This window comes from Pogona vitticeps, chromosome 13 (assembly GCF_051106095.1).
Source record: "Pogona vitticeps strain Pit_001003342236 chromosome 13, PviZW2.1, whole genome shotgun sequence".
NCBI lineage: Eukaryota > Metazoa > Chordata > Lepidosauria > Squamata > Agamidae > Pogona > Pogona vitticeps.
In genome coordinates, this window is record NC_135795.1 from 16,448,193 (window position 1) to 16,469,393 (window position 21,201).

The 21,201-nt window shown below is 43.5% G+C and overlaps 1 protein-coding gene across 6 annotated transcripts in view; it reads right to left on the reverse strand.

The window, feature by feature from the left end:
- SDK1 (sidekick cell adhesion molecule 1) overlaps positions 1–21,201 on the reverse strand; it is a 574,835-nt gene that overhangs the window by 93,780 nt on the left and 459,854 nt on the right. For all 6 annotated transcript variants that reach the window (XM_020802390.3, XM_020802389.3, XM_020802388.3 and 3 more), the window contains 3 exons: positions 16,134–16,249; positions 14,209–14,398; positions 11,583–11,681 (listed from right to left, as the gene is read on the reverse strand). In XM_020802390.3, coding sequence (XP_020658049.3) covers positions 11,583–11,681; positions 14,209–14,398; positions 16,134–16,249 — 405 coding nt within the window. The remainder of the gene's footprint in view (positions 1–11,582; positions 11,682–14,208; positions 14,399–16,133; positions 16,250–21,201) is intronic.

The window sequence follows — 21,201 nt, forward strand, 5'->3', positions numbered from 1 at the left end:
CGAGCAATAATCCACCATGAAATTTGTTTCGCATTTCATTCTTTAAAAGAACGAGATACCAGAGCAGTTTCATCTTCCTGGAGCATATTGATGGGCTGTGGAAATGTGACAGATGCCAAAGAAAAGTATATACAGCTGAGTTGATTTTGACAAGGCAAGGCCAGCCAGAAATGTATCAGTCCAACATCTTGGCCACCTCACAAATGTGACCAGGAGGGCTGCGAGATAGAGTGGTGCTGCTGAGCATTTTTTCAAACAATGGATCCCATATTATTTTGAGACCAAACTCAATCAGAGGCCAAACTTTGCAAATGGAGAGGTGGCATCCTACTATTTCTTCATTGGGCCTTCAGTTGTACTATCACCAAGCTCGTATTTTTGGGCAGGATCGCAGCTGGCATCAGATCACAGGGAAATTTTTTCTCAGGAAGAAAAGATGATCCATGGGGAATGGCAATGAAAAAGAGAATGTTATTTTATGCACCACCTCCTAAATAGTTATACACAATACTGTGGTGCCTCGCTTGACGATTACCTCATTAGATGAGGAAATCGCTTGATTATTAGTTTTTTGCGATCGCTATTGCGATCACTAAACGATGATTAAATGGTTTTTTTCCGTTTTACGAGAATAGGTTCCCTGCTTTGGGAACTGATTTTTTGCTTAACGATGATCAAAAACAGCTAATCGTCAGGTTTAAAAATGCCCCCGCTGTGCAAAATGGCTCCCCGCTGTGCTTTAGGATGGATTCCTTGCATTACAGGCACCCTAATGGCTGGACGCTGAGGTATTTCAACCACTGGAATGCATTGAACCGGTTTTCAATGCATTCCAATGGGCTTTTTCATTTTGCTTGACGAGGATTTTGCTTAACAGTGATTTGAACTGAATGAATTATCCTTGTCAAGCGAGGCATCACTGTATATCGGAACCATAAGAAGCACAACCCACAAGCAAACATCATTGTGATGAGCCATGGAGGTCCGCTGTCAAGTGGGAAGGAGACAGGCCAGCTCTGTTTCCCATATGCAAAACCAAACCTTCACTTCCACTGCCACTCTGCTTAAGATGTGTTCCCTTCTCTGCAGACCCAAAAAAGCACAGTTCCCTGAAACTTTAGCTGGTGCTTGGAGACTTGGCAAGAAAGAGGAAACCAAGGGTGGGAGCGCAAGGTGATACACGTAGCTCTGAATCTGTCTCAAAGTTTAGTGTCCCTTTCTTTCCTCCCCATGCCTGGTAAGACATCTCGCTTCATATGTTTATATATGTTCAAATATTTTTGATAGCAGCTGAAGATGTCACACAGATTTAGGAGAATAATAGACAATCTGACTTCTAGAGGCTCCACAACCTTCAGCAGATGTAAGAACTGCTCTGTGAGATGAGCCCAAAGGTCCACCTAGTCCAGCAGCTTGGCTTCAATGGTGGCCACCAAAGTAGAGCTCTCTTTTTGAGCTGCACCCCCGCCCCACCCTGAATGCACCAGGTAGCCTGTCCTTGCTGACAGATTCCAGGAGTTGCCAAGGGTCCGCAGGGAGGTGCTTCTGGAAAGCTGCCAAGGAGGACATAGAGGGCTCACAGTGCTTTAGACAGGAAGGTAAAAAGGGAAGCCAGTCGTGCAAACTGCCATTGCCCTTCAAGGGAAGAAACAACACTAAAAGCAGTGGTAATAACACTGGAAAACATTCTCCTTCAATTCCAGATATCCTCTGGTGGTCTCATGCCCAAGGGATGCAGACAATGGGGGGAAGAGTATATTTCCTCTTAGAAACATCACACCATCTGCTTCGCTCGGGGCTGACCTACCCCTTGGAATCAGCATTCAAGGTTCTCCTACTGCGCTTTTTCCATCTGAGATCTGCGGAGGGATGCCTTCCATAGGGCTTTCCAGAAGAGAACTTGGAAAAATGGCTTTCTTTCCAGCTACTGCTCCTAGCATTCCTCAGACAGCTCACCAGGTGAAGACCCCCCCCACCCCCCAATGAAGGGGGTGCATCAGGTGCATTTTCCCTATTTATATTCAGATACAGTACTTGTTGAAGATACAGGACTGCTGTGTATATGGCATGCCTGTCTTGCTTGTTTTTGCCTCTAGTGTCCCTTTGGTTGGGCAGTTTCCTCCCATTCTGCTGCTTTTGGCTCTTCCACCTGCTGTTTTGGACCAAGTTCTCATCTTCTGTCACTTCCAATTGCTTTGGCTTTATGATGATTGCGTATTTAGATTTTAATTGTTTGATTGCTCTTTTAATTTGGTACGCCACTTTGTGTGTCCTTGGAACAGACAGGCAGAATAAACATAATAAATTTAATGGAAATCCTTGATCTCGGGCACCTCTCTTTTTAAAAAGAAAGAACACCATGCACAAATAAACAATGGCTCTTGGAAATGAAACTCCCATAGACGCGGGCAGCTTTCAAGAAGATTCCAGTTAGTGAGGAAGGTCCTGTGGTACTTTCCCGAGTGACTGGAAAGGTTCCTGTGAAAGTCATGCTCTCTCTCACACCTCGTGCAGGACAATCCACACAGGGTGAAGGACATTTCATTCATTTCCTTGGTGCCCTCATAATCCAATTTTCCTTTCAGAATGGAATACAGGGCATAACATAATAAGATGCCATTTGTTCTCTCATGCAGGCAGCGGCCAGACTCAGATCCACTTGGCTTTATCAAGACAGCTGCATCATGTAGTGTAGATCATTCCCTGGGACAAGGGAGGGCGGATGGAGCCAGAGAGAAGCAGAAAATAATTTGACCTCCCTATAAACCTTTCCAATAGGTATTGCTGGGCACCCAGTCTATGTGAGCCATCCAAGGCTTCTTGTCCCCCGGATCAGGCACCAACTGTTCAAACTCTTCCTGCAACTGCTTGCCAATACACTGGGCTTGCCTTTTTCTGGAGCTTGAGACCCCCTGCCCAGTCCAGCTGCTAAACTCCAAAATCAATTTCTATCAGACATAGCAGGGAGGGCTTTGCTTGCAGCGAGCGCTGTTAAATGCTCCATCAAGTTACATGGCAGGGAGCACAGAGGACTGCCAAATAAATTCAAAACAAAAGCATCTGAACGTGGTAGTGAAAGGCATCTGGTCGCCATCTCACCATCCTTCGAACTCCAAAGGCTTCTGCATAGATAGTCTTCTACTATTACCTCTCCAACCATTCTGGACAGCCACCAGGAAGAGGATGTGAAAACAATTGGGCAAGATCTATGGATGGAGAAAAGCACAAGGGTGCTGCTGACAGGAAGGCTAGGAGACTAGATGGAACACATTCATCTGCTGAAAGGGGGCACAAAGTACCAGATGTATAAGCAAGGCAAAAGGGGGAGGGAGGCAAGGGGATTTGGGTACAGTGGGGTCTCGACTTACGAACGGCTCGACATACGAACGTTTCGACTTATGAACTGCTCTCATAGGAATATATGGACTCGACTTACGAACTTAGATTCGAGTTACGAACTCTTTTTTTTCCTTTTTTAAAAAGCTAAGTCATCTTAGGTTAAAAGGAAAAAAGAGAAAAATATCCCCCTCTAGTGGCAGAAGGTGGAATAGCAGCTTCCCATTAGTTTCTATGGACGAAAAGAGCAGATACGGATTAAATGATTTTCAATGCATTCCTATGGGAAATGCAGATTCGACTTAAGAACTTTTCGACCTGAGAACTGCCTTCCAATACGGATTAAGTTCGTAAGTCGAGACCCCACTGTATATCTATATAGCCAGTTTGGTGCTTGCTATGAATCTGCTTGCGGTCTTTGGATTTTAATTGGCCAAAAATGTTGGTAACTGAGTGCAGAGTGGCTAGTGATGTTTTTACAGATAACCTGTCTTTTCCCTATGCATCATTTTCTTTTCGCCTACCATGGAGGATCTAAGATGATTTGCAACAGCTGAATGGGAAAGTGGCTGGTTCTTTTGTTTCTCCACTCATCGTGTCTTTGCAAGTCACATCTCATATACTTTGCTGCTCCTGAAATGCCAGAGGAAAGGCTGGTGTCTCACGGGTACTCAAATTGCAACGGACAAGATGTGAGAGTGAGCCCAGTTGCTGAGGCCCATCTTGGAACAGGGATATACGGAGGCGAGAGATTAGAAGGGCCATACATTTTTTTTAAAACTTGGCTCCACACAATCGAGTAACTTGTTGTGCAGTTCTGCCACAGCACCTGCACCACACACAGGTGCCAGGAGGAGCTCCGAGATGATAGGCTTCAAACTGCTCGTCGGTAGATGTGCATGTGACTAAAAAATAAACAAGAACTGCTGGATAGCTCAACGGTTTAGGTCTTTGGCTGCATAGCCAGAGGTTGGGAGTTGGGTTCCCCCACTGAGGCTCCTTGACAGGGGCTCGGTGATCCAGACGGTTGTTTCCAGCTCTGCCCTTCTAAGATTAAGGGGCAAAGAGAAATCTGAACAATTTATCAGAAGGTCAGAAGTGGCTTTCATAAAACTGGAGGTGTCTCAAAAGCTCAGTCACTACTTACACATTAAAGTTTTTTCACATACTTGCTCTAATTTACTTTGAGGGATCATTGCACAAGGCAACTTAAAAACATAAATGTTATGCACAGTAGAATGATGGAACATGCCTACCATAAGAACAGCAGAAATAAAAACAAAAAACAAATAAAAACCTGGGAATGTCCTTGAGCTTTCAGAAAGGGATAGGCAGGACCAAAGATCTGAGCTAACCTGAGCTTATTTTGCTAACACGAGGAGCACAGATCCCTGGAAATCTCCTTGTGAGTGGACTGACAACCTAGATACTTTCTCATTTCCATATTATTTGTATAACGGAGAATACTGCTGGCTCTACATCTTTGTACAAGATTTGTGGGTGACGTAAAGAGGAGTGAAAAGATCAATCTCATTCTTTGATCTGTTTGGAATCTGCAACATTTTAACAGGAACGTTTAAAAAAAGCCACACTGCCAGCTGGGTGCTGTAAGGCATTCACATTAAAAAGAGTATAATCTTCAGAGATCATTAACTACCCACAGCTCATACAGAAAGCAGAGCCAGAGAGAGAAAGAGGGACCCAATTTTGAATATATTGAGCTTTACCCTTTACAAATGTTATGTAGCCTGCCCAGATATATATCTCACTTCACACATTGTGAAATCTAGGCTTGATTTAATATATGCTACCACGTTTTATTTAACTATTTTTAAAGACCAGGGAAAGAGAGTGCATCGAATGATACGCTGAAGAAGAGGTGCGCTTTGACCTTTTCCAGTTTCTGTACATGTGCAGAAAGCAGAACCAAAGCCCCAGTAAGAATCAGTGGGGAAACACAGCAGAGGAGGAAAGGGTAGGGGAGAAGAATGGAGAAGCAAGGCATCCTGTAACGAGTGAGGAGCCCTGATGAATCCAAACGCTGAAGAATACATTAAAATCAGCATTTGGATCAAAACAACAGCTTGGAGGGGGAAAATACAAAAGGAGACATATATTGGTCTGCTCCAGAATTATTAAAGAGTGAGCTTGTTCTCAAGACCAGGTCAGTCTCAACTGATTTCATCTCTTGCTCTGCTCCCCGTCAACAGCAACATCACTCTAGCTTCTGTAGGATTTAGAAAATTGCACATTCAGCTCCCTGTGCTTTCAAAGATTGATTATAAACTCCTTCAGGTATTAATGGAATAAGCGGCACCATGCACGCACGCACGCACACACACACACGCACACACACGCACACGCACACACACACACACACACTGCAGGCCAGGGCTCCGTGTTGGGGATAAAGGATCCCCCCAAGGAAAAGACCCACTCTCCACCGCTAAACCTTCTGGATGTTACTAATCAAGGGCAGGCCTTATTCCAAGCCAATCTGATGGCCTGCCCTGACCAAGAAAAGGGGTACAAAACAAATACCTATCTCATTTGGCCCATGAAACAGCTGGAGACACTGACTTAACAAGAGCCCAAGAAGTACTCCCACCAGTGGCAAGCTAAAAGTGAAACTGTGCCATGGGAAAATACTGAAATGTGAAACTTCTGCAACAAAAAAGAAAAGACCAGAGGGAAATGCTGGGTGAAATCAAACAAGAGAAATCAATAGAGGTAAATGGAAAGTGTTCAAAGAGAAATTAATGTATGCCCTGGGGCTATAGAACCAACGTAGCAATAAATGCAGTAGGCACTTTAAAGGCCATTAAGATATGAAGAATAGAAACTAAGTTTAAAACAGAACTCTGAAAGATTGCTGAACACAGTAAAGAATGTCAGAGGGAGGGAGTGGGAGAGGGAGGGGAGAGAGATTGCAAGACTATTTGTCAAGTCTTGGGAAGAAGGTAACATTTGGAAATGATGCTGGTTAAGAACATCTTACAAGGGAAAATTAATAATTCAAAGGACTTTGAAATACCCCCACAAGAACAGATCTATTTAATCCATCCTGATTCATAGGGTCATTGTCCTGATCCAGAGCTGTCTTCTGAACTTGTAGGTTTCAGAGGGGAAGATTTCAAGAACAAACACCGCCAATTCCTAATCATTGACCTAGCTGAAAAGAAATTGAGATGCAACAAGGTGCTTAACAGAAGCACTAAGCATGTGTTTTGATGAGCTGGTAACATGGTACATTTGGATGATGGGATGATACATACCATAAAATCAACGGCAATGAGAGGACAGATTAAGGGGATGTTCTCAAGGGCAATGGTGAACATCCAGAGGTGTGCTATCAAGTTAGGCAGTGTAAACAAGAACAAAGGAACAGTCCTCTGGAACAGATCTTCCCAGCACCCTAATTCTAACATGAGGCATCCAGATGCCCTGGAAAGTTCACAAGATGCAAAGGTAAACTGCTTTTCTGTTGTTTGTTCCCAGCAGAAAGCACTCAACTGGGGTTTCAAATATTTTTGCTTCAAAAGCTCAAGACTTTGGCATGGTAGCACTTTTTCTGAACCCAAGAAAAGGCGACAGATTAATGTATCTGTTAAATGTTAGGTCATTCTACAAGCAAGTACTTTCTTCCCCCCAAAGCAAATGGGCAGGAGCGTGTCTTTGCACTCTGCATACTAATGTGGTTTTTATGCTCATCACCACACAAAACCTTCAGAACCAGCAGCATCAGCCCGGGGAAGCTGCAGCACATTTGAACGCACAGGCCTTAATTTGCTGTAGAACTGCTGAGAGGTAGGTGGGTGATGCATAAATATGGAGAGATTAAAGTTATTTTGGTGCAGGTTTGCTGATCCTCCTCCCCCCCCCTGCATTTAGCATTTCAAAGGCTGACGGTGTACACAAACACAATAGGAGATCAAAACACCAGTTTGCAAACTTGGGCTGTGTTCCATTCTGAGCCTGATTCTTGATGGGGGTTCTCCTGGCACACCGTTATTTCAAGAACTCTGGTAGACATCAAGAGGAGAGAGGGACAATAATCAAGGAGGATGAGGATCTGAAAGAGGTGAGATGATAGAGGTGAGAAAGATGAACTGCTAGTAACAGACCATTTTTTAGTCACATTGTGAGGAGTAGCATGTATTCAGATGAAGAGCTGCAGTGCTGAAAAGAATGGCCAGCAAAGCAGCATGGGTTTCCCATAGCAATCTGTGGAACAGGAGTTAGAGAGAACTAGCAATCGCCCTGAACTCCACCTCAAATAGGAAGAAGCAGGTTAAGTGAGTCACCTCAAATTCACAATTCACAGGCTGTTTTACAGGTCACTGCTGTAAACTATGTTCCACGCACACCAGGTCTTAGAATCGATCCATACTACAAGCCAATGCTACTTCTACACCCGTTCTATCTCTCTGTTCTTCTCTCCCGAGGCGCGACGGCAGGCTTGCAGGGAAATTAAATGAAAGTTGTCTCTCCCGAACAAAAAGAAAATAGCAGGATAAAACCCTTGATTTCACCCAGAAATAATTAAGAGATGGGAAAAGTTTGCCCCTTTTGGAGAGGAACATTCTGAACACTGCAGCCAGTATGGTCACTGGCCTTACTGGCTTGGGTACTTGGGGAGTTATAGCCCCAAAAAGCATCAACCACCCATTTCTGGATTGGGCTGACCTCTGTGAGATTCTTTTCCTCCCTGTGAGAAAGAGAAACAGAGTGCTATTTTTATTCTCGCCAAGCTCTCCACGACATCCACAAAGTATCTTGACTAAAGTTGTGTCCCTTCTCTTTGAGACTCAGGCACAAACAAATCAAGATAGGATAGAACCACGGCAGATTGCTCAGAGAGACTCTAACACCCTCTGCAATATTTCTGCTTCTAAAAGTACAGGCAACAGAGCAGCGACAAATGACATTTGGTGTATTAGATTTAAACCGTCACTTGGTGCCATTTTGTTTAATTAACTCAATTCCCTTTCTAGTTCTCTTCTCTTATCGAGAGTGCCACAGAATAGCTTGCCCTCTCCACGTGGAAATGATGATCTTGTTCCTCCTCCTCCCTATGTACAAAGAACAGCCAAGCAAGAATTTACTCCTCTAAACTGGATAAAGCCATTCACCATCTTACAGACCTACTGGCACACCACAGTCTCCTTGTAATGTGCAAAGCCATCAAATAAAAGACGGTTAGTGCCTTCTCTTTACCCATCCAATGTCTCTTCTTCTGTAATGAGCAACCTATAAAGGTGACCCCACAGAATAACATGAAGTTTCATGTAAGACCATCAAGTGGCCAGAAACTACAAAACCATAGGTAAAGGTAAAGGTTCCCCTTGACAATTTGTCCAGTCGTGTCCAACTCTAGGGGGCGGTGCTCATCTCCGTTTCCAACCCATAGAGCTAGCGTTTGTCCAAAGACTGTTTCCACGGTCATGTGGCCAGCGCAACTAGAAACGGAACACTGGTACCTTCCCACCATGGTGGTACCTATTTATCTACTCGCATTTTGCATTTTGGATGCTTTTGAACCACTAGGTTGGCGGGAACTGGGACAAGGAATGGGGGCTCCCTCCATCGCGTGGATTCAATCTTATGACTGCAGGTCTTCTGACCTTGCAGCACAGAGGCTTCTGCGGTTTAACCCACAGTGCCACCACCTTCATAAAAAAACCCATAGGTGAACTTTTTCTTCCTTTCTGGCTTGGCCTGAGAGTAGAGAGGTGGATTTTTAAGATTCACACTTTACTGGTTAGATGGAATTCCAAGTTAAGAATTTAACACTTTGAAAAATGGCTCCAGATCTCATGGCAGCCTCCCTCAGTATCTCTTCATATTCAGAGGCAGGGCTATAGCTAGTCAGGCAAAACCCATCCAGTGCCAAGTACATGACATGTAACAAAGGCACACTTTCCTTTGCTGTTTTCCAGACTGTGTCAAATGGATGGAACCTTCCTTATATATATCACTCTTGTGCTGCAGCTTCTGATTTTAATTTGCTAAGAAGAGCACAAGCCACAGAGTTCCCTTTTAAGGCAATACAAGCAATTCAAGTGCCTGGTATACACGGCAGGATTCTCCCAGTGGCAGCCAAATGAAGCTAGGACTTCAAACCATTTCTTCCTACCTCCCGTATTGTAGGCAAAAAGATTCTGGAACAGCTGCTTTCAGATCACATCTAATGAAACCCTAACCACCTCGTGGGCCCTATTAAACATCAGCAAAATATTTTGGGCTGTGGTACACCATCCGAGTCGATGCTGTTTACACTGAGTGATTTCAAACTTTACTTAAAGCCAGAAAAGGAGCTCACCGTTGAAGGAGACAGCATTAGAAAAGCTAATGAGCAAGGCTGCCTTAAAAGCACTGTACCCTGTAACTCCTAGGAGGGCCAGCTGGAAATATGCTGAAGATTTTTTAGCATTAAACAAATGTAAGACCAGGGAAGGGGGGGTAGTCTTACTTTTCTATCGCCTTTGATTTAGCATTTTAGCATTCTAGGTTTGCTAGATTTGCCAGGAAAGAGTTGTAATAAAACACTGGTGTGTGTTACATGCTGTCAAATAAAAAACGACCCTAATAGAGCTTTCAAGGTGAGATGTTTAAGGAGGGGGTTTACAGGTTCCACTCTCCCCTGAGCTTCCATTGTGAAGTAGGGATTTGAACCCAGGTCTCTTGAGTCCTAGTCTGTCACTCTATATATGTATTACACCATATTTGGTACCAAGCTATGATGAAAGCAAGGAATACACGGCAGAAAAAAAAATGTATATGTTTGGAGACCCTTGCATTCTTTCATTCTCGTTAATCAGAAATACTTCATTTTTCATTATTTTAGGGGTGAGTCAAAAGACACTGGCAAAAATCCAACTGGAGAAAAAACATGCATGTAAGGCAACCAAACAGCTGTTTTTCCCCTCCTGTGCCTCCCTTTTGTGCTATTATTTGCATAACCAGCCATGTGCCAGACTGTGCAGTCCGTGTGAGACTGGGTGCCCAAAGCTGGCAGGTGGCGGGAAATGCTTACATGATGGCATGTTACGGCTCCCTTCTTGAGTCCTATCACTACCTCCCAGAGTGCCAGAACTCTGTTTCCTGACATCACTGGGTATTTAAAGAGGATCAGGAAGTAAATGGGGGCTTCTGGATAATGGACAATGTGCAACCATCCTGTGCACCCTTCATCCTTCTCTCCGTTGTCTGGTATGCAGGTTCTTTCCTCCTCTCGCCTTGTTTTCATGGACTACAGTGCTAACTACGCTGCCCTGGGGGGGGGGCTCCCAATGAGAATACCGTAGTTTGTGAAATAAGCCAACGGCCCCCATCCTGTTCCACAGCAATGCCAACACAGCTGGAGAGATGTCCCCAGTAGTGGCACGTTCCTGTGAATGAAAGGGTTCTTGTTTTGTTTTTTGAATGCACATAACTTTGTCTCATTGAGATTGAGTCTCAGGCAATGAGAAATTAAAGGAAGAACTCTTTAATTAGTGGCAATCTGTCACTGTCAGCAGCATCTTTCCCAACACACTGAAAGGTTTAAGGAACAGCATACTAGCCAATGTCCAATCAGAAGTGTCCTTTGTTTCCTTGCATTGGATTTTTTAATTTTATTTTAACAGGTAAACAATTGGGTTTGTTCACCTGAAGCCATGGTCTTCCTGAACTTTTCGTAGTCCATGGATGTACGTAGTAGTAGGGCTACTTGATCGGGGTGATGTCAGGATGGCAAAGAGAAAGCTAGGCAAGGCTCAAGGAGGGCAGCAAAAAAAATCACAATATTTTATAGCAGACATTCTCAGCCTTTGTTTGGCCATGGCCATAAACACAATATGAAAGAAATATAGGCTGAAATCAGGATTGTGTACATCACTTTAAAAAACTTATAAGGTGCTATGTGATTAATTGTTTCCAGTCTGTGGCCCCCTTCAAATGTGCCACTGTCCCCTAGGGGGGCCATATGGCCCCCGTTAAGAATGGCTGTTCTATAAGATCCTCAAATTCCTGGTTGGTTGTATGGAATTTTGAAACAGACAAAGCAGTATTTCATCACTGTGTCCCACATGAGAATGGCTGAAGGGTCAGGATGGCTATCAGATGAATGCAGACTTGACTGTACCAATACCCTGATCTTTTTTTTTTTTAAATCCTCCGACTGCCAAGAAAAATAAAGTAATAGAGTGGCTGGCCATTTTATAGCTCTGTCCTTCTACCCTGTTCTTCTGCTTGTTTTTGCTTACCAAGGATAATCCCATTGGGCTCTTCAGGTGGTTGCCACACAACACGGACGGATGTCAGCCTCACCTCGGGAAATACAAGTCGCACAGGGGGACCTGGAGCTGAAAGAAGAAAGAGATAAACCAATATGGGCATTTAAGCCATTGCTAAATGGTAAGCCAACAGCCATCTAAATCTCAGTGATTCCTTGGGTCAACTTGGGTTGGGGTTAACCATCGGATTGAGGCCAAGGTTCCACACTGGTACCATGGACTAATGGCTATGATAAATCAGAAGAGGAAGTTTTTGAACCGTAACTGAGAGCAACGAATTTTGTGCAACCATCACAACAAAACCCTAGCAATCTTCTGAGATCAACACAACCACAAATTCTTCTAACATTTCAGCTACAGATTCAGATATTTTACAGTACTGATAAAATATTTACAATGCTGTTCTGACAAACAAGATTTATCCTCGGTGGGAATGATCATAGGGGAACCTAGTGGGGAAACAGCTTGTAAAGTCATTTCATAACTCTGGTTATTTTACCTTATATCATATGCTAGGGAGGTGTTAACTTACCTTGAGAGAGAGAGGCTATTTCCCATGTGACTCCACAGCATCCTAACCAGGGCTGCTGTGCTTGAATATTCTTCAACCACATTGCGAATGCCCAGTCTGAATTGCCTTCTCATTTCGCATGCACAGGCTGACCACAGCCATGAGCATTAGAGGGGAAGCAGGTGTATGCTACCACAGATGGCAGGCAGCTGAATTACTCAGATGGGGATCACTGAATGCTAATTTCCAAATCTAGAGGCACTGATATTCTCCTTAAGCCTAGATCTCACCTGTACTCTCACCTATGATGCTTTTAATTAGATTGATCAAGGAGAACTCTAGCAGGCTTAAGTCAGGAGCAGGGCGCGCGCGCAAGAAATAACAGCACCAGGTGTCAACAGGTGCTGGAGGAAGGAAAAGGAGAGGGGCATTTTCTTTCAAACACCAACAAAACTGCACCCTGTTACATTGTGGTTAGTCTACACATCTGTTTATCCAGCCCATTTGTTGCTTCCACCTTTCCATCACTCTATAGGGTGTTAAGCTCTGTCCAGAGGTACTGGGGCAAGACACAGGATCCCATAGATTTAGGGAAGGCACCTTTGGGTGGCAAGCATCTTGAATTCCAAGCTCGAACACTGTCTGGCCAGCAAAGAGAACCTAAATGCTGATTTTGCCCACCTCTGCCCATCTATCCCAGCAACCGAGGACACGGAGTGGGAGCCAGGGTTTTGAGGCTGAGGTTTGCCCAGCCACATCAGGGCATGCTGGGGACTGAATCTGTGATCTTTGGTATGCAAAGTAGTAGCACCAAACTACAGTCTCTCCCTGACCTTGTTCCAAATCCCAAATAAACACACTGGCTTCCTTTCTTTACTTTAAGAAATCAGGTGTTATGATTTCATTACTACTTCTGGATTTGCTGATATGCTACTTTGCCATATTTATTTTCACTCATTATGCACTCCGTTGAGCAATCTGTTTAACCTTTATGCATCAGGAGGGGACATTTAAGTCCCCTACAGTGATCTTTTGTGGCAGTATTGACACAGAACTAGACCTAAAAGAGAGGTATTCTACGACATTGTTGCTTACAATGTCATTGAGTTCCAGTCACTGGCTGTGTCTCTATATGTAACAGATTTTTTAAAAAAAACCCAGCTAGAACAAAACTGCTCTGACAAATGTACGTATTGCTTCTTTCCCATTGGGGTACAGTTGAGGGCCAGCCAACGTAATGTGCTCCATATCAATTTTTTCATGTCTGTGATGTTGAGAAATAGAAGTGACACACATATCCTGGCTGGCAGATGGCTGGCCCCAGTTAGAACTCACTCCATGTGTTTTTTAAAAACTTCTTGAATATGAGGGTTAAGAAAAGCAATGCACATATCAAGAGTGAAAAACAAACAGAAATCTAGGGACAAGCCCCACAGCCATGCATCATCTCAGCATTGGTGTGGTTAATGAATACGCATGATTCTGTTCAAGGCCCGTTCTTTCAATATGTCAACGCCTAAATGAGAAGCCTCAGCCTTACAGGAAGTGTTTGAGAATTGTACAAAATAATGTTTATGCACTAATTTTTTTGCAAAGGTCATTTTCTTATTCTTTTGTTCATGGATGGTATTAGGCACACTCCTGGGATTGGAAACGCCACGTCTTACTCACATTCAATCACAGCAAGGTTTGTTTATCACATCCCATTATGCCACAGCTTTTTTTTTATTGCTATGATTGGATTTCTGTAGGAGTTCATAATTGGGCTGTAAAAATTTGCTTCAGGCTGGAACTGGCTATAAAATATAAGGTTTTAGAGTGAAACAGTCTTTTTGTCAATTACTAGGATGGGGGGGGGGAAGATGGTGATTTGGGGAGCAGATTCCCAGCAAGAAGCTAATGGGACTGGGGCTGTTTACATTAGGGGAGGATCTGGCTCTTTAAGATTACAAATGTAATCAAGCTAAGAGACTGTTAATATATTCTCCCCTTAAAGTGTGCATAATGTGAGTAGATCTCTTGAAAAAACTGGGTTTCAGTGAAACACACGGGCACACGCACGCACACACACACACACTCACTCACCATCATCTTTGGTTCGTTCGATGGCCGGAGGAGTGCTGGGAACCCCATCACCAATGCGTGTGAATGCCAGGACTTGAATCTCATAAAGCACATACTTCCGTAAGCCAGCTAGAAGAACGGAAAGGGTGTGATTTCCTCTCACTACTTGGCTGCTTAACTTGCTTTCCACATCTTTGGCCCTGAACAAGACCTGCAGGCAGAAGATGACATGATAAAAATGTATGGAAAAGGTCCATCCTAGGCTTCCCTAAGTATGAAGACAATTCAAGAACAAGAGTTTTACAGGCCATTTCTGTTGCAAATATAGAGTACGGACAATCAATGCTGTTTTTCTTTAAATCCTGTACATTAACATCAAGCTCATTCTCCGGGTTCTGGTCCTAAAACAGTATGTTTCATGCATGCAACAAAGACATTTCTGTATTATTTATCAGTGGAAACAGATTAAAAAAGACATGCTCCTAAACAGCTCATGCTGATCTGCAATCTCATTTCCCCCTAAAACAACATGCCCACGGAGTCCTCTCTGTGGTCTCTTCCACTGGTTACTTTGCATTTCTAAATCCACAGCTCCTCTCTTTAACCAGATATGTAGAGGAGAAAACCACTCACATCCCAACAACAAAGTTATGTAGCTAGTGATCAGCCAAGACAAAGACATTTTCTAGTCCTCAATATATGTTAGGGAAACACCTTACGTGAATAGCTAATCAATAAATAAGAGAGATACATAATGACAGCTGAAGGCTATTAAAAAGTTTTGATTTTCATCTACACTTTGAATATATTGCTGCATTTTCAAACTACAGTTTTCTGAGTAACAAGAAGCATAACCTACAATGCAAAGGGAAATTTTGTTTCTCTTAATTTCATACATGAAGAGAGAGAATATTTCCTCTTGGCTTCTTATACATCCCAGAAATTCAAGCAATATATAGTTTTTTTTTCAATTGTATGTTCAAGTTGGACAAGAATACACAGAGGAATTATGCCAAAAATATCTGGATGTCCCGGACAGCCTGGATACGTGTGGTTGCTGACCTTGAGCCAGACATCCTGGAGAGGGAAGTCAAGTGGGCCTTAGAAAGCCTGGCTAAGAACAAGGCCAGTGGAGGTGATGGCATTCCAGCCGAACTATTTAAAATCTTAAAAGATGACGCTGTTAAAGTACTACACTCAATATGCCAGCAAGTTTGGAAAACTCAGCAGTGGCCAGAGGATTGGAAAAGATCAGTCTACATCCCAATCCCAAAGAAGGACAGTGCCAAAGAATGCTCCAACTACCATACAATTGCACTCATTTCACACGACAGCAAGGTTAAGCTCAAAATCCTCCAAAGTAGGCTTCAGCAGTATGTGGACCGAGAACTCCCAGAAGTACAAGCTGGATTTTGAAGGAGCAGAGGAACTAAAGACCAAATTGCTAACATACGCTGGATGATGAAGAAAGCCAGAGAGTTCCAGAAAAACATCTACTTCTGCTTCATTGACTATGCAAAAGCCTTTGACTTGTGTGGACCACAGCAAATTATGGCAAGTTCTTAAATGTGCCGTCATTTCAAATTTATGGTAATCCTAATGGATGTTTCAAAGTATGTAAGATATCTAAGAAGTAGTTTGACTAGTCTCTCTCTCTCTCTCTCTCTCACACACACACACACACACACACACACACACACACACACACACACACAAACAAACACACACACACACACACATAGTGAGTTTCTATAGCCAAGCAGAGATATGAACCCAGATATCTTAAATCCTAAACCATCATTCTACCCACTATACCATATTGACTCTCATACAGGATTGTACTCCTGGAATGATACATGTTCTTACATGATACATAAATAATGACAAGATCAGCTTAAAATATTCTTTCACAGAAAGTAAAAGAGAACATCTGCGTAGCTGTATACCTTGTAGCCAAGAATAAGTCCATTCTGATCAGGTTCTGGCACAGCTGCCCAAATCAAGAGGATCTGAGTAGAGCTCACAGCTTCAGCCGACACATTCTCTGGTGGAGCTGAAGGAACTGCAAAAGCCAAAAAGTAATAATAATAATAAAAAAATTAAAAGCTGGAAAATCTATTGATTCCCCTTTGTGTTCTAGAATCACACACACACACACACACACTTCATAAAGGCACAGAGCCACTTGCACATAAGCAAAACATATACAAAATTGTAACTTCCACAAAAAAGTTAGAAACAAAGTGGGCTGTAGCGGGCTGAATGTTACACAGGCAAATAGAACATAAATTTAAAAATTAAAACCCAGAAAACATTAAAAGGGCCTCAGGGCATAGAAGAGTTACATTTGGGACTGCAATTGCCACAATCATCAGTAAGCGTGGATTGCAGCCATGCTGGCTGGTGGGGGGTGGGGTGGGAGATCAGGCATGTTTTGGGAGTCTGTAACCCCTGCAGAAAAGTCAGCAAGAGTTGGACTGAAACCCTGGGATGGATGAAAGTGGAGATGTCCCAGGTGGATTGGTTTGAAATCAGAAGAATCCAAAACTGAGACCGGGTACACTTTGGGGAGGTGGGTGGAAACTGGAGAGGCAGTCCTTTTCATGATGACATTAAGAGCTTAAACACCATGACACACTCACCACGGTGCCAACAGGAGCTGTCTGAAAATGCTCACTTTGCACTTCAATATGACCATTTTCTGCTGTCATACCTGCTGCTGTTTTATTTGATCCTTTATGCTGTTTTCATGGATCCAATTGTTTCATAAATATAGTTTCTAGTACTGTACTGTTAGAACTGCCCCAAAGATTAATCTAAGTTTTTTTTTATGAGCAAATAACAAGGGATGGGGGACTGAAGTTGCGGGACACACTGTTAAGTCAGACGTAAGTCGCACCAATGACTTGGACTTAACTCGTTTTTTTTTCCAATGACTTGCATTTGCATCATGACTCAGAACCCACCCACCCCCTCCCTCCTTTCGGTGAAAGAAAGGTCATTTTTAATAGGGACTCAGGACTTGGTACCAAAGACTCAGACTTGGGACTTGAAGCCAAAGACTTGCCAGCATCCTTGTGAATAACTTTAATACATCCCAATGGTCCTGAACTGAAGAGGAAGAACCACCTCCTCTCCTCAGATCACCAGCAGCGACTTGCTCCAAGTTCTGCTTAGAGATAAAGAACCGTTGGAAAGAAGAGCAGGGGCTACTGAGACCCTAGCAGGATAAGTACGCCAGATACAGGCCACCCAGGCCAATTTTAGGCAAATCTCTTTTCCCTTATCTTTTCTGGGATTCTGCGAAAGCATCCACCATATCAACATCACCATATTCATTCCAGACATGTGCTGGAACAGCAGTCTGCGGTGTTACCTGGTGTCTTACTTCATCCATTTTAAAATGCCATTTAAGCCAGGGGGCATCCAATTAAGCCCAGACTTGAATGCTGAAGAAAGTCCAGTGTTTCACATGCAATTTTTAAAAAGAGGACAAAACAGAATGCCTCTTTTTAAAGTGAAGGCTGTAACTGAAAGGTCACCGCAGAATTACTGTCACTAAGCCTCACTTGACAGGGAGAAATCCAACATATTTTCATTGCATTACCTCCCTGCATTCCCATGTCACTCAGCTCCTTTAGGCAAATCTAACACCACCCAGTTCACATGATTTGATTTAGAGGCAGCTTTAAAGGTCCTGGAAGAGACTGTATTCAGTTATTGTCTTTGCTTGTGCCTCCCCTCTCTGCTTCCACACGTAAGGATTTGATCTCTAAGGGTGCACCTTCTCAAAAATGGCCAGGTGCCTGCCAAGATTTCAAAGAGCGTTCCAAGGAGGAAAAGACCCTTCTGGAAGCTTCTTGAGGAGATAAGGGCAGTTTGGGTAAAGCCTGTTACTCTGAGTGAACACGTGACATTAGCCAAGACCAAGAAGCGGTGGCTCGACCATCTAGCCATGGAATAGAGGTGGGGCTTGTGACAGAAAGCATGTGTTCTGCTTGTGTGTAGGGATTTGTGCGTGGGTGAAAATTAACACTTATTGTTTTTAAAGTGCATACATGAGGGATGTGATAAATGCTCACTAAATTCCTTGTTCTCATCAAGGGAGGAGACATGTCAATGGAGAATTTTTTTAAGCTGCAGAAGACTTCTGGTTTCTAGCAGGAAACCAAGACACCTTTTCTTTTCCTCCCAACCCATAGAAAACATCTATACAAAATGCCACTGATTTTGAGAAGCAAAACACACACACACACACACACAGAGAGAGAGAGAGAGAGAGAGAGAGAGAGAGAGAGAGAGAGAGAGAAGCAAGCACATTCTCGAGTTCTCATGACACAGGGCACAGGGGCCCCATTTCAACTCTCTCTTCAAAGAATCTATGTCTAGAATCTTGTCAACTGCAGTGGAGCAGAAAAGCCCCATGAGTGCAGTCAATGCTGTACCTCTTCCAGAAGCTGAGACTGTCATTTGAGCACACAGCACTTCTGCTTGTGGAACAAGCTACTGGATGCATGCGTGTGCAAGCGTTATTGCCAACATACTCCCACGTTACGATCTGTTGCACAAGTAGTCCGACAGAAGGGGATCCTGCAGCTGAATCATACACAGACATTCACAAGGAAAACACACATGTTCTCCAAGGACAGTCACTATTGTAATTTCCATGTGACGAGTTAACGGGGACATGAGAAGCAGAACTCCAATATTTTAAAAACAAACAGGGATTCTCCCCCACCCACCTGGATTATTTTTTGTTCATCTCCTCCAAGATTTATCCCCCGCAAGGATATAATTATGTTAAAGGAATATAGATCGCCGGGAGCCATGAGTGTCTTTGGACGGCTGCCAAGGCTTTATTCATAGATCTTCACAAAGAGTGGCTCCCACATGAATCACTTTTCTCTTGGAAAGACAGCACACTAAAATAGTGGTGTGTCAGATTTCAGGGTAAAGAAAGCCAGTGGTTTCCAAGCCATACTTATTCATAGATTCGCCTGTTTGAATTTAGAAGATATTTCTTTCTATACAGTATATTGTTTCAGATGGCTTCTTTAATTGGGAAGCCAACAAATTTCTCTGATCCCCACATTTCTCCCCTGACACCAACAGGGTGAGAGACTAAGACTGAAGGTGTCTTCATTTCTCTGTCAAAAAGAAGAAGAAGCAAAACCCAAGGTATATAATGGAAAGGAAACTGCTGCTAGGAACAGTCTCAGCCTAACAATGAACGGTGTGCACTTTTCTTAACTCCCAACAATGGCCAAGGTTGTCTGAGATTTGAAGCTTGCCAATGTGTGCCAGGAAGATACTAAGCATGCTTGAATGTTTTCAGCATACTAGCATTCTGTTGAAATACATCTTGGGCCTGGTCTCTTTCAAGAATGGCTCACTTCAAGATTAACAAAGAGGAGATGATGAGTAAGACAGGGAGGACAATCATTAGCACATGCTTCCCTTTTTAACAGGAATAGACATAGGGTCAAGGTTCCCTCTAACGTGCACAGCTCTGTGAGCATGTGAGACTCTGCTCCCATCCACACAGGGCTCCTCCTCTCCTCCACGCAGCCACAGTGATTGTTTCCAGCCCCTCTGGTTCCACTTATGACGGAACCCCAAGTGGGGCGGTGGTGGAGTCACATGCGAAGGGAGGGAGTAGAGTTGTGTACACGAGGGGTGGAGCCCCAACCAGCAGGGCTGAAAATTAGAGGGAGCATTGCTTAGGGTCTTTCCAGATTTGCAAGTAAATCTACAGAGGTTGCAAATCTGTCAGTACTTTTGTTTAGTGCCATCATCCAGTGACAGAAGCTGAAATTGATTAAATTCAATGAGCCACACAGGGCAAGCCTAAGCCTGCCAGCCGAGATCTTTGTTGTTGAAATCTTTCTATATTACATAGGGTGTGCTGGGTTCCGAAAAGGTGGAGGTATTTGCCACTGTAGCGACCCCAGACCTACTGGAGTATCCCACCCTGTAGTTAGGCTGCCACCAACCATTCGCTCTACCAAGTCACCCAGACCAGGAATGGATTTTAATAAACAAGAAAACAAGGTTTATTGAAACAACAAACAGGGTAAATAAAAGGATCAGGTAAATAGGATACTGGAACTTGGTATAGTCCCAATCATACACATACAACAGATTGGTTCTCACGGAACACTTTAAGGTAACGCACAGACCCTGAACCTATCAGTTCTGGCTACCTAGATAGAAACCTGAACCTATCAGGTATGTACTGTCTGACGAACAGTTGGACCCAGTCTGACCCACAGACTCCAACTCCACTTCTCCACGTCAGCTCCACTACGATGGACTTTCCCCAAATATATATACAGTACAGCTCCTCCCCCCTGATGTCCCGCCTTCCACTCCCCATAGGATGGAACTTTCCCTCCAAACCCATGACAGACAGGTACCATCAGTGCTGCATGTGACACCTCCCCCCTTTATAAGTTGTTTTGCGGGGGAAAAGCTAAAGTGCTTTTCTCCAAAAAAACAACCAGGATCAAAACACATAAACAGTTATACATTATAATACAATCCCATAACCCATACTTACTCACTCTAGGTCAAACATATCACTTATGCATTTATACATTAATATTTGCAATACATTAAGTTACCTTTATTAATACAAACCAAGCCTGTTCAATAAACAGGTACATTTAACTTTTGGTCACCAATATACACAGTCCATGGTTTCTTCGCCGTCTTCACTCGTCGGGTCTTCTTGACAAGGCGTCAGCAACACAGTTCATTGTCCCTCTGACCACCTTCACTTCAAAGTCAAAATCTTGCAGGTTTAAAGCCCACCTCATAAGTTTACTATTATGGGTTTTCATTGTCTTTAACCACTGCAGTGGTGAGTGGTCAGTGCACAGAACAAAATGTCTTCCCCAGATGTAAGGTTTGGCCTTCTGAATCGCGTATACTATGGCCAGGCACTCCTTTTCCACGGTTGCCAAATGTCTCTCACCTTTCTGGAGTTTCCTACTCAGGTAGGACACTGGATGC